We start from the raw sequence: 14,103 nt of genomic DNA on the forward strand, positions 1-14,103 counted from the left end.
ATTGGTTAGCCGTGCAAGAGCCAGAACCAATCAGTAGTGTATGCCGTGTATCACAGTAGCCGGTCACACACGCACCCACGGACACAACGCGAGACACATGCTTCGAAGGTAAGTTAAAAGAGAAGAGAATCCGCCGAACTTTTCACCATGATAAGCTAAACACATTGAATTATGTTGTGTATTAAATGCACTATATGAATGGAGCTGCATTGCCTTGCATTGAATCCCCGCTAGCTAACAGTGGTGTGTTCAGCTTAGCATGTAGGCTAACACCCAGTAGCTAATTTGCTACTTGAACTACTCGGGGAGGGAATCACACACATTTTCACTTAATTAAGTAAACAATGTTTGTTAGAAAGGTTCCAAATATTAACAGTTGTCATTATTATATTGTCTAGTTCCATGTTAAGAGTAGAGTAATGTCATTATATTTACCTCTCGTGATGCACACATTGCATTCTGGGTCACGTCCACTACTTGTTGCATAGCGGTTATTATGCAGTTGGATGCCACAGTGACACTAAATAGCGTTTAGTTACTTTATATTGTGTTTATTTGTCGCACTGGTTTGCCATTGTGTGCCTTAAGCTTCGACGTCGATTTGATTGACAGCTCGTTGTGCACCTCGTTAAAGTCCGCTCCGTAACTAATTAAGTGTCTCAAACACCGTTTAACTACACGAACGTGTTCTCTTCCGTATGTTTGGCATTAGTAGAGAAGTGCACTAAAGTATAGTGTGCTTATTTGCTCGTTTTGTCTCTCTTTTCACGTCATGTCTGCCGTCAGTTGGGACATTATGCTCTCAATGGATGCCACTAATATGTAACATCTACGGCCGTAGTCGGCTGCAATTAATGTTCAGTGATGTAATTTCGTTACGTGCATCATACTTTGAATAATGAGCTCATGTTTGGTGTATTGTATAACTTTCTCGTGTGTTAGTAACTATTCATGTGGACAGCTAAGATAGTGCTTGTTAATGTGAATTAGCAATGTTGCAGCCCAGTTATTATAAAGACAAGTACATCTGTGCCATTAAGTGATACAGTACAGTACAGTAGTGAGAGAATAGTGTGCCCATATACACACACGTGTCTATAAGTGTAAAACACATTAAACAGCAGAAACTGGCAGCAGTCCACCGCAACAATGTCTGTTTCACCAAGTTATTCTTACTATTATTATAACCAAGTTATTTTACTCTACCTTTTTCTGCGTTGATTGGGACATCCTAAGTGGCACTAAACTACATGATGAAGTGTCTTTTGACAGTTCTCTTGTAGAGGAGTAGCATGATATTGCTGTTCTCGATTTAAGATCCTAAGCTTATCAATACTGTCTATATGGTAACAATAACAATAATCATAATAAGGTCTACAAGAACTGTATGGTGTTCAGGGATGAATAGTTTTTCTCATGGAATTTTTTATTTATTTTTTTGCTGTGTTAATAAGTAATGCCACAGCTGATGCACATTTTGAATGACAGGGTTCCTCCTAGGGGTGTGAATTGCCTAGTACCTGACGATCCGATTCGGATCACGATTCACAGGTCACGATTCGATTCGATACCGATTAATCCCGATACGAATTTATAAGTCGATTGTTGCGATTTTTTTTCATTCAAATTTAGAAAATACTAATCAGTAAGCTTGTAGAGTGTAAGATTTATATGAAAATGTATTATTTATTTATCTGAAATCAGTCTTATAGAGGTTGTAATCTGTTTCATGTTTGAACAGCATTAAAATAAAATATTAAGGCTTAATGTTCCGTTCATATAACATTCTTCCATGCTCAAGGTGTGAATCCTAACCCGAAGTCAGACGTTTTGTTGAATATTTTTCCATTAAAAATGGAAGTTTAAAAATCGATTCACACACAAAAAATAAAAAATAAAATAAAATAAAAAAATAAAAATAAAAAGGCAATGATGATAAGACGTTGAATCGGTAAGACTACCGAATGAACAATTCTGAGCTCTTTTAAAAAAAATATAATAATAATAATCGATTCAGCCGCCTATTGAATCGATTCGAGAATTGCGCGATGTAGTATCGCGATATATTGCCGAATCGATTATTTTTTTTAACACCCCTAGTTCCTCCTATTACTTCAAAATATAAAAATATAACATTTATAGAACAAAACTACAAGTATCCCAAATGCTATAAAAGGTAATGTCACATTGGCCCCCACATTTTACTCCCCCCGCCACCAACTTCTTATTGCAGATGGAAGGATGTAAAATGAAAAGTGCAGTGTGAGAATCCATTGTAAAGAACGGTTAGGGTTTACATTATTCAAAAATTTGGCGCCAACATTTTAACTTTTATAGCAAATGAATATCGGCTTCAAATATCGGTTATCTGCCTCCTTGACTACCGATAATCGGTATCGGTATCGGCCCTGAAAAAAGCATATCGGCCTCTCTCTATTGATTTTCCCATTTCACTACTTTTGGAGGGGACTGTAGGTGATGCAGTGTAAATCCCAGAAATCAACAACGGCACAAAAGGAACATGATTCAATACAGTGCTACATGCCAACCAACATTGTGATATAAACATCATGAACGGCATTCCACCCATCACTTCATCATCTGTCACCTGGTACTGCTGAAGTTACATTTCATGTTCTATTGTTTCAAAGTCAAATCTCTACTGTTTGGTAAAACGGGGGCTTCAGAGCATCCGATTAGAAATTAGTGAGTGCTGCTTTTGTTTAATGGTAGCGCGCTCACAATACAAGCCCATGAATAAACAAGCCTTGTTCATTCACTTAGATGCTGTCCTTTTGTATTCCACTGTTAAGTATTTCCTCTCAAAAGGAAATCACGAAACAATACAAGACTCTTTTGTCATATAGACATTCTCTAACAATCATTCGGCTGAGTGAATGCTTTACAAGGATATTTAAACAAAGTTGTTTCGCATTGTGTTATTAGGTTGTAATAGAAAATTCTTCACAAAAAAACAAAAACAAACATCTACCAGCCATAAAACTGCATTTGGACTGGACTTCATGACGAAGACTGACTCATCTTAATCCCCTTTAACATTTCACAACCAATTCCTGAAAAACACCCACCAATCATGAATCTGATTGGCAGATTCTAAGTAACACCGCAGCATCACTCCCTTCATCCTCTGAGTTCAAATGTACAAATTAGAGATAGACCGATAATCGGTCGGCCGATAATCGGGGCCGATATTTGACATATTGGTACATATCGGTATCGGTCTGTTTTATTAATCTGACGGCCGATATGAGCGATCCATTTAAAACTCCGTCTTTTCGCTTCGAATGCAGCCCAGAGCGTCTCTGTCTGTTATGGAGTCCAACTCCAGCAATGTAACGCCCATAGCAGCATTTGATTGGTTAGCCGTGCAAGAGCCAGAACCAATCAGTAGTGTATGCCGTGTATCACAGTAGCTGGTCACACACGCACCCACGGACACAACGCGACAGACACATGCTTCGAAGGTAAGTTAAAAGAGAAGAGACTCCGCCGATCGTTTCACCATGATAAGCTAAACACATTGAATTATGTTGTGTATTAAATGCACTATATGAATGGAGCTGCATTTCCTTGCATTGAATCCCCGCTAGCTAACAGTGGTGTGTTCAGCTTAGCATGTAGGCTAACACCCAGTAGCTAATTCGCTACTTGAACTACTCGGGGAGGGAATCACACACATTTTCACTTAAGTAAATAATGTTTGTTAGAAAGGTTCCAAATATTAACAGTTGTCATTATTATATTGTCTAGTTCCATGTTAAGAGTAGAGTAATGTCATTATATTTACCTCTCGTGACGCACACATTGCATTCTGTGGTCACGTCCACTACTTGTTGCATAGCGGTTATTATGCAGTGAGATGCCACAGTGACACTAAATAGCGTTTAGTTACTTTATATTGTGTTTATTTGTCGCACTGGTTTGCCATTGTGTGCCTTAAGCTTCGACGTCGATTTGATTGACAGCTCGTTGTGCACCTCGTTAAAGTCCGCTCCGTAACTAATTAAGTGTCTCAAACACCGTTTAACTACACGAACGTGTTCTCTTCCGTATGTTTGGCATTAGTAGAGAAGTGCACTAAAGTATAGTGTAAGCATTTGCTTGTTTTGTCTCTCTTTTCACGTCATGTCTGCTGTGAGTTGGGACATTATGCTCTCAATGGATGCCACTAATATGTAACATCTACGGCCGTAGTCGGCTGCAATTAATGTTCAGTGATGTAATTTCGTTACGTGCCTCATACTTTGAATAATGAGCTCATGTTTGGTGTGTTGTATAACTTTCTCGTGTGTTAGTAACTATTCATGTGGACAGCTAAGATAGTGCTTGTTAATGTGAATTAGCAATGTTGCAGCCCAGTTATTATTTAGACAAGTACATCTGTGCCATTAAGTGATACAGTACAGTACAGTAGTGAGAGAATAGTGGGCCCATATACACACACGTGTCTATAAGTGTAAAACACATTAAACAGCAGAAAGTGGCAGCGGTCCACCGCAACAATGTCTGTTTAACCAAGTTATTCTTACTATTATTATAACCAAGTTATTTTACTCTACCTTTTTCTGCGTTGATTGGGACATCCTAAGTGGCACTAAACTACATGATGAAGTGTCTTTTGACAGTTCTCTTGTAGAGAGGAGTAGCATGATATTGCTGTTCTCGATTTAAGATCCTCAGCTTATCAAAACTGTCTATATGGTAACAATAACAATAATTATAATAAGGTCTACAAGAACTGTATGGTGTTCAGGGATGAATAGTTTTTCTCATGGAATTTTTTTTTTTTTGCTGTAGTAATAAGTAATGCCACAGCTGATGCACATTTTGAATGACAGGGTTCCTCCTATTACTTCAAAATATAAAAATATAACATTTATAGAATAAAACTACAAGTATCCCAAATGCTATAAAAGGTAATGTCACATTGGCCCCCACATTTAACTCCCCCCGCCACCAACGTCTTATTGCAGATAGAAGGATGTAAAATGAAAAGTGCAGTGTGAGAATCCATTGTAAAGAAGGGTTAGGGTTTGCATTATTCAAAAATTTGGTGCCAACATTTTAACTTTTACTGCAAATGAATATCGGCTTCAAATATCGGTTATCTGCCTCCTTGACTACCGATAATCGGAATCGGTATCGGCCCTGAAAAAAGCATATCGGTCTATCTCTAGTACAAATATGCATTTGCGTCAGTTTTAACTTAGGCAAGCAACGAGACGGCCTGTGAGGCCGCGTCACGCTACCCTACATGTGAATAAAGCTTGTGCACGACTTTCACCGCCTCTGCTAATGTGGCTGCTTCTCTAGCTCCCCTCCCCCCACTCACAAGTCAGCTCCGACTCAGTATCCATTCAGCGACATCACAGGCTCAAAACGACAGTGAGCACAACACCAAAAAGGGGGAGCAAAATGTGGCATGGCTCAACTGTTTCACCCAACATATGGGGAAAACTACTTGAACTACTGAGAAAAAAAAATGAACATTACTCATAATATGGTTCAGTTTCCACTCTTCAACAATGTCAATAGGTTTTATTTTGATTAGCAACTAAACCCTGTATCCCACTGACACGTCAAACTTTTATTTTAATGGTTATTGTCACAAAGAAATTTTGAACAATAACTGCTTAACTAAAAAAATAAATAAATAAATGTAATTTCAGAATGATGCAGGTCTATTTATTGACCATTGACTATGGCTACTTTTATCTAACGGCAGACCAGTACTGGTGGGTGGGGATCCCTGCTCTAAATTGTACATAGGTGTGAATGGTTATTTGTCATTATGTGCACAATCTATTTAGTCATACAAGTATTTTATGTATCTCGCTACTGAATAAAATAAATGACCTATTGAGAAGCAGTCAGCAAAATGCAATTATGCTTGTGCCTCAAGAGTCTTATGACACACATAGCGTGCACTGATAACAGACACAGACATCTGCCTGCAGTACCCCCCCACCCCACCCACTCCCTCATTAGGAGGTCAGTCTGAAATGTCAAGCCGCTCTCCAAGTGGTGCATGTGGGCACATGTGTGTTGGTCCAAGTCAATCCCAGCATGAGGCGATGAGGAATGTGACACCCTGGAGTGTCAGCGCACACCGACAAGGGTCACCGGGATTACGGCGGTAGGGCGTGGCATCCTGAGGCAAGGCTGTGGATTACTGCTTCTAATGGGGTCAATCAGGCCTGTCTGCAGGAGGTTCAGCAGCATCATGATATGCCATAGTTGTGACGGTATCCAAAAGAGGGATCCTGATTCCTGACCAAGCGGCGCCATGTTCAGGTGAAGTAATCACGGTTATATTTGGTTATGTCACCATCCAGTGTAGTGCACTCAGAGAGGACCCTCATCTGGATTGTAGTTTATAGGTGATATTTTAATTGGAGCTTTGACATTCAGTTTGTCAATTACTGTCTGCTCATTTGAAGAGGTGGTATTACATAACATGCATTGCAAAGACAGAAAGTTGGGTGTCTTTTCGTAAAGCATTTGTGGTACCATTACAAGCAAATCACGTGTGACCCCAACAAACACTACAATCAGGCCTTCACTGAGTGTGTGATATGTTGACCATCCATCCATACATGCATGCATGCAATGCTGCAGCCCAGGAACATAACACGAGTTACATAACATAGCGGCTGATGAGAAAACATCAGGCCCTTAATGAAGGTAGGCTGTGGATGCCATTTGAAACACAAGCAAAACGTTTAAGCGTCATCCTATTCTCATGATATTAGTTCTGCTTTGTAAGAGAATGTGTCTCCACTCCAAAGAGGCCTTTACTTGTTTGCAGCCTGCCTGCCTGCCTGCAAAGGCCTTGGACACATTCCCTGAACAGTGAATAATCAATTTGCTAGCATTCGATCCTTGACAACCCTCCATGCATGAGGAGCAAGCGAGTAAGGCAGAGTGAGGGAGGCAGCATATCCTTCCTGCCTGCCTTTGCCTCCAAGATGCAAAGTCTATTTTTCAGTGTTATTGACACAAACAGACCCACAATACGCCCTTAGAGCCAGACAATAATAAGGGGAGTGTCACAATCTCGACTACACATCTGTCTAACACTTACACAATGACCAACAAACTCGATTAAACAGGCCATGTCTGTCCAGCTGTCGAGGCTTGACCAATCAATGTTACTTTCATGTCACGCAGCCTTGGCTCTCGGGAGCTCGATTCAATCATTTTAACCTTTGCATCTGATGGCATTCTGAGTTGGAATGGCTGCAATAACTGGAAGTTTAGTTAGCTGATTAGTTGCGTGAAAGCAACTGAGGGGCAAAATGAAGGGCACTCCTGGTTTGTAACCTACAGAGGCACTGTTCATTCCACAATGCTGATTAAGCAACTTCTCCAGAAACCTTTATCAGGCTCAGTAAACCTTTCAGAGTCATTCTCACGTTCCTTGAAAAATAATGTTTAAAAAGATCCAATTTAATCTATTCATTAGACCATCAAGGAAATTTAGTTGAACACTTAACTACAATTGTGAGGTTGTTCTTTTTAGGCAAAAAATAAAAAATAAAATACCAAAAAAAAATACATATACTTGTGTTAAATATCAAATAAATATATTCCATTAGTATTGGTACAATTGTGCAGCTACTGCACTAAAGTAACATCAGAACTTTAGATATGAATAGTGTGCTTTGTTTTTGAGAAAATAGTACAGTACACAGTGTAATACAGTGTTCCCTCGCTATCACGCGGTTCACTTTTCGCGGTCTCGCAGATTTGTTTTTTTGTGTGTGCAATTTTGCATGCATTTTCACTGTAATGTACCTATTTGATAACATTTTTGAAGGTTTGAACATTGAGAATGTTTAGAGAGAGAAATGTGAGAAGTTGTAAATGTCTCGTTGAGAAAAGTGCATAAACTGTGTGGTGAGGCGTTTTAGAGCCTTAAAACATTTCTAATAAATGTAAAACATAACGTTAAATACTTTGCGGATTTCATTTATTGCAGGTATTTTTTGGAACCTAATCCAGGGGAAAACGAGAGAACACCATTTCCAAAAGTATAAATACTAACGGTTACACATTACAAAATGTGCCACAAATATTGCTACTTTACAAATCTTCCTAATACCAACAAAAATCAGCCTGATCAATACTGGGTAAAATGCTTCCTACTGACAACTTTGTTGAAATTTATGTGGCTTCAGCAAACAGCTGGCGTCGGGCCAACCCCTCATAAATCACAATTTAAATTATGAAGCCTTGCTTACTGTATGGATGTACTAGTTCATCAGATGCCAAACCATTATTTGTCTTGCTGGCAGCGCCAGTGACCTAATTAATAATTATCTTTTTTTTTTTAAATGTGAAGGAGTTCATACAACTGTGTGTACAGGCTAAGTTGGGCTTAATGAGATAATCCAAGTACATCAATTGCACTGTATTCACCCTACAAGTTTTGACAGCATGCATCAAGACGTGTGCGTGTGTGTTTGTGTGTTACTAGCTATGTTCATTCAGCCTTTCAGCATCCTAATAAGTTAGCATTCTCTGCATACCATCTGCAATGAAGTCCCAATGAAGTGAGAGTGTGGCCACCTGCCAGCACCCCTTTCTGCTCTGCAATCTGCCTGTGCGCTAGGACGATGAGCAAAGGACTATGCAAGGACTACGCTAGCCACCAAAACGCTGCACATTGCACTGCAGTTCTGCCACGGACCCTCAACAGGATGTAGGCAGAACAAAATCCAAGGACATAGAGAACAGGCACTCTAGATTTCACACAAAGCTTTCTTTGTCAGGGGGATGAAGCAAGTCAGCCATAACTGTTTTGAGAAACTTGGGTAGATTTATGTAGGCTTAGTCCAATGAGTCTGATATGATTGACAGAACAAATTCACAGTTGGGAGATTAGCTTGGTTTTACTGGGTCAATGAATGTTCATATGAGATAGACTTGAGCTCATACTGTATCTCAGATGGAAGAGGAAGTATGACTTCAGTGCAATCTGGCATCATCGCGATCGTTATGACTCACAGTCACGGAAAAACACACATGTTCAATCACAAGACCATGAAACACATTCTGGTCCTACATTTTTAAGCATTTAGTCTGTCTTTCTAAAGAGGATGCTGCTTTACCAAAAAAAGATTAAGTCTTCCTTCTCTTGTGTTAATTTCTCAGATAAAGCCATGATTAACTTAAGATAACATTTTTACACATGAGTAGGAGGCAGTGGCAGTTTATGTTTACAACTTAAAATAAACATAGCTATTAAAAATATTGTGATAGTTTATTTCTATTTCCATCAGCTAAAATAGGAAAATGCGCTTTTAATCAAACAAATTGGACCTTCCTAGTAGGGGTGCACCGATCGATCGGCTGTCCGATTTATCGGCCCCAATTTTCTTAATTTTGGAAGATCGGTAATCGGCCGATCTCTTAAAAATAAGCCGATCTTTTCCACCAATCTCATCTCCATCCTCAGAGGTCTGAAAAAGTCAGCCACTGTCCTCTTCTGCTGAGATGATTAAAAGGATTTTCATTTTTATTTGAGAGAACCACTTCACGTGCAGTTAAAACGACCCATTTCTTTTATTTCGCCGATATTTTTCAATGTTTTCCTATAAAACAAGATTGGAACACTGAAGGTATATGCTGCTTGTAATGAAAAAAATCGGTATCGGCAATAATCGGGATCGGCAGGTCAGACTTTTTAAAAGATCGGGGATCGTGATCGGCCGGAAAATTGTGATCGGTGCACCCCTATTTCCTGGAATGGATTATATTCAACCTCATAAGTTTCCTCTTAAGTGGAATCCATGAACACTTTGCTTAGCTTCGCTTTGTTGTGAAATTTACAGGCAAATAAAAGTGTTCATCTGGTAAACTTGTTAAGTCCTGGACTTATGCACATTGGCCAATCATTCAGCTCTACCTATAAACACCTATAAAAAAAAAAAAAAAAAGGATATGACACTAATCATAACAATCCATAAAAAACACAAAGCCACTCACGTATCCATTGAACAAACAGAAAGTGTGGATTGAAAGCTGTGATGAATCGGGGGTGTAGTCAGGCTGCAATGTGGCCCCTGGGTGTCCTGCTACAAACCAACTCAGCATTTCTCACACACAACTCCTCAGGCATGCAGGCCGCTTCAGAGGAGGAGGAGGAGGAGGAGGAGGAGGAGGAGGAGGAATGTCACCCTGTAAGCCTTTTTATTCTCTTCAGGCCTGTTTGTCCCCAACTGTTTCACTATTCGCTGCTAAAAGGCCCAAAGGACGGTAACATAGTAGTGCAGAGGTGCGGAAACTATGGCTCGTGGGTTATATGTGGCCGCTGAGAGCATTGGCTCCAGCCCCCCTTGCAATCCTAAACCCACAAATGCTCATAATAAATTAAAGTTAACGTTTTGCACAAAAGAGGATTTGATTGCGTGCATGTGTGCAATGTTTGCATGTAAACTTAAGAGCAGACATACATGCACGTGTGCACATGTTGAGAGACTTACTCGTTGTGTTTCCTTGCATTTGAATGATACATTTCGAATCCTTGCTCGTCTCCCTGGAGTTGAAGGGTCGTACTCGAACAGCGACTTTTACAGACGCCCCGGACATGTTTGCGGTGTGGGACGGTCTCCTAGTAAATTGTGTCGTGTGCCCTCCCTCCTAGAGGATGAAGAAAATGGTCACATTAAATACCTGAAGGCATGACAGGACAAATACAACATTCAACAAAAATGGCTGACCAAAGTTTAAGAAGAATACAAATGTCTGTCTTACATTTACAGTATACACTTGTCATTTTGCAGCAAAATCAGGCCGATACATTTCTCAAGAGGATGCAGAGAAAGACCCTGATCGCTTTTGGCAATAGTGGAAGTGCTGAACAAAAGACAAAGAATTATTTCTGATACAGTGAACCTCCAACTATTCGCTATTATTCGTGATTCAAGCATTCACTCATGTTTTCACGCTCTTTCTATAACACTCAAAGATGCCACAAGGTGGCCTCAAGCACTGGAAAAGAGGAAATTAGTAATTGGTGCAAAGGAAGTATGTTCAAGTGAAACATCTCAACGGAGAGACTAAGCCATTAATTAAGGAAACACACAAGCACACACGTCTCGTTGGCGGCTATGGGTTAAACTATTAATATAGGCTATTCTAAAGATTTTTGCAATGTCATTATTAGCATTTTTTTTTTTTTGCTATATTGTTTGTGTGCGCGCGTCTGCATCTGACTACAGTGAATAGTGAAACAAAAAACAACAAAACAAAACAATCAAAAAAAAAAAAAACTTTACAAGAGTCGTTACCAAAAGCTAATTCCAAATACAGCCAGCATAAGCCATCAGAATTCAACTTTATCAAGTGATGGCGTTACACATCCAACCAAAACAAACCTTTACTTTCCAGAAGCTTGCAAGTCAGCCATACTTGTTGAAGCATACGCCCATGAAATTCAATCCAGCCTCTTTGCTTGGCGCTAACGGCAGGACAGAGGGCCAGGCCTGGCTCTGCATCCAGCACCTTTTAAACGTTATACGGGAAAGGTTTCGGACCTTGTTTCCAATTAAAAACAAGATGCGTGCAAGCAAGCAAGCAAGCTAATCCTCCGTTGCTTGTTCAATGGTGCGACAGGATGCAGCCGGGTGTTTTTTTTTTTTTATAGCAGCACAGCACGAACGCATTGTCCCCGATGAACCCAACACAAGCGAGGGAGTAAAGTAAATGGCAATGAATGTAAATGTCATGACATCCTTATTTATTATCCTAGGTTGCCTTCTTTCTAACTGGTACTTTTAAGCAGCGCATAGTTAACGTCTGAGGATTTAGCATGTGTGCCACTCGCATCCGGTGGTGGAAATATCTAGAAAGTCGACCACTTTCAATGTATTTTTAAGCAAATAAAAGCAGAATGTTTAAGTTTTAATAGGGGGGAGGTGGTCTAACGGTACGGAGACACCACCACTCACCCGCCCGTCTGGGACAAGCTAATGCAAGCTAATGATCACCAGCCAAGCCACCTATAAAATGCCTGGTCAATCCTGAGTAATAACCACCTCGTTTATTGGTGACATTCGGGCTTTAAATGACGCACTTTACTGTATTTACTCACCTTCGAAGACTGTCACTCCAGCAGCGCACACACCATAGGGCAGCGGCGACTACTAACGATTAAGCTAGCGGACGTCAAACGTGTTGTTTTTCTATCAGAATGCGCAAGCGGCGAAACTGTCGCAAAGTCCACTCTCGAGAAAAATACTCATTCTAGAGGTGTCCTCCGCCGGGTGGAGCTCCAATCGTGACTAAGGAGCTCTTGTAGAGCTTTCTTTTCTCGTAAAGATGAAAAGGCGGACGTCTATCTGCAGGCAGGCGGGGAGAATTGATAAAGTGTCTTGATTTACCCAGATTACGTCAACTCCTTCACGAGCGCAATGAATGACAGTTCGTTCGACCAGTGAGAGAATAGATTCGGTTGACTAATGGCGAAACAAGCCAATGGGCAGCTTCAAACACGAAAAGGGCGTGGGTAACTTTTTTTTTTTTTTTGTCATACAGTGACGCTACACTGCAGGATTTCTCTCCCTTCGCTCCCCGCACGGCTGGCTCCGCGAAACCACAAAGATCGCCGTCTAGCGAGCAATTGGGTTCAAGTTTTACAGAATGTGTTTCAGTTTATTTAGTAGGGACCATGCACGAATAACGAGGACGAAAATGTGCTTCACAACACTTTAACTCTGAGAGCTACTTTCCAGTAAAGTCAAAAATCAAGTCCCGCCTTATCATTTTGTGTTCCACAAAAGCGAATTGTTTGTCTCTTTCTTGCTAAAATACAAAAATTGCTAATTGTCACTTTTAACAAGTTAAGATATCCCATCCATCCATCCATCCATCCATTTTCTTGACCGCTTACTCCTCACAAGGGTCGCGGTGGGTGCTGGAGCCTATCTCAGCAGGTTTAGGGCGGCAGTAGGCGGGGGACACCCTGGACCGGTTGCCAGCCAATCGCAGAGTTAAGATATTACAAGCATATATATATTTTTTTTAACAATCCCCCTTTTAATTAAAAAATAATAATACAAATTAACTTTTGACTGGGCTCTGATTTCAAAACTAATAGCCCATTTATCAAATTGTTGTGTACTGTATATGTAATATACATTTATTTGGGTTCACAGTCATAACAGCCTCTCGAAGGAAACCAAACCACAGCAAAAATGAGTTTGGCACCCCTGCTAGGCTCAAACAATCATCATTTTAGTTATGTAACACGTATTTGCAAAGTCATTTGACAGAACAAGAAGCATACATACAAAATAGGACACAATCGCAAGCCGAAATATCAAAGAGGCAATGCAAGAAGCCAACAAGGGCTGATGCTGGATAAACTACATTTAAAAATAATAATAACTAGAGCTGCGAGCAGCTATAAAGGGCCCTCGCAACCCGGGCCACGTTGGGGTACTTGCACGTCGGGGTACTGGCACGTTGGGGTACTGTCAAATAGGACAAGGACCATCTAAAATGTTTTTGACAAGCCTTGTATGTGCAAAGTTTAATCAAAACGCAAAATATGGTGTGCAATTCCCAAAATAAATTCAAAATGGCGGACTTCCTTTTAGGTTCAGCATACGGCTACAGAATACTTTTTGTAGGTCTTAAGCTAATAGGTATGCCTCCCAGTTTTCACAAATCTAGGTCAAGTCATCTTTAGTTGTGTATCGCTTGAATCATACAATTGGAAATGCTCCATAAAAATGCATAGAGGGCGCTATTGAGCACAACGTTGGGTTACTTGCACGTCAGGGTACTGGCACGTTGGGGTACTGTTACATGGAACAAGGACCATTTAAAATGTTAGTTTTTTCCATGCCTTGTCTGTGCAAAGTTTAATGAAAGAGGCCAAAAATGATGTATAATTCCCAAAATAAAATCAAAATAGCGGACTTCCTCTTTGGTTTGGCAAATGGCTACATAATACTTTTTTGTAGGTATTAGGCTGATAGGGGTCTGTCCTAATTTTCACAAATCTAGCAGAATCATACAATCGGAAATACTTCATAAAAATGTCTAGAGGGCGCTATTTATTGCAAATTGCAC

The 14,103-nt window shown here is 40.2% G+C and overlaps 1 protein-coding gene across 21 annotated transcripts in view; it reads right to left on the bottom strand.

Annotated features, from left to right (window-relative positions):
- kif1b (kinesin family member 1B) overlaps positions 1–12,436 on the bottom strand; it is a 70,552-nt gene extending 58,116 nt beyond the window's left edge. For 9 of the 21 annotated variants that reach the window (XM_077514720.1, XM_077514718.1, XM_077514732.1 and 6 more), the window contains exons 1-2: positions 12,119–12,427; positions 10,509–10,665 (exon numbers count right to left, since the gene is read on the bottom strand). In XM_077514720.1, the coding sequence (XP_077370846.1) occupies positions 10,509–10,614 (106 nt within the window). In that variant the 5' untranslated portion in view covers positions 10,615–10,665; positions 12,119–12,427. Of the gene's footprint in view, positions 1–10,508; positions 10,666–12,118 lie in introns of all 21 variants that reach the window. The other 12 variants (XM_077514713.1, XM_077514719.1, XM_077514715.1 and 9 more) reach the window with 3 other exon arrangements.
- Positions 12,437–14,103: the final 1,667 nt, after the last annotated feature.

This window comes from Festucalex cinctus, chromosome 2, assembly GCF_051991245.1.
Source record: "Festucalex cinctus isolate MCC-2025b chromosome 2, RoL_Fcin_1.0, whole genome shotgun sequence".
NCBI lineage: Eukaryota > Metazoa > Chordata > Actinopteri > Syngnathiformes > Syngnathidae > Festucalex > Festucalex cinctus.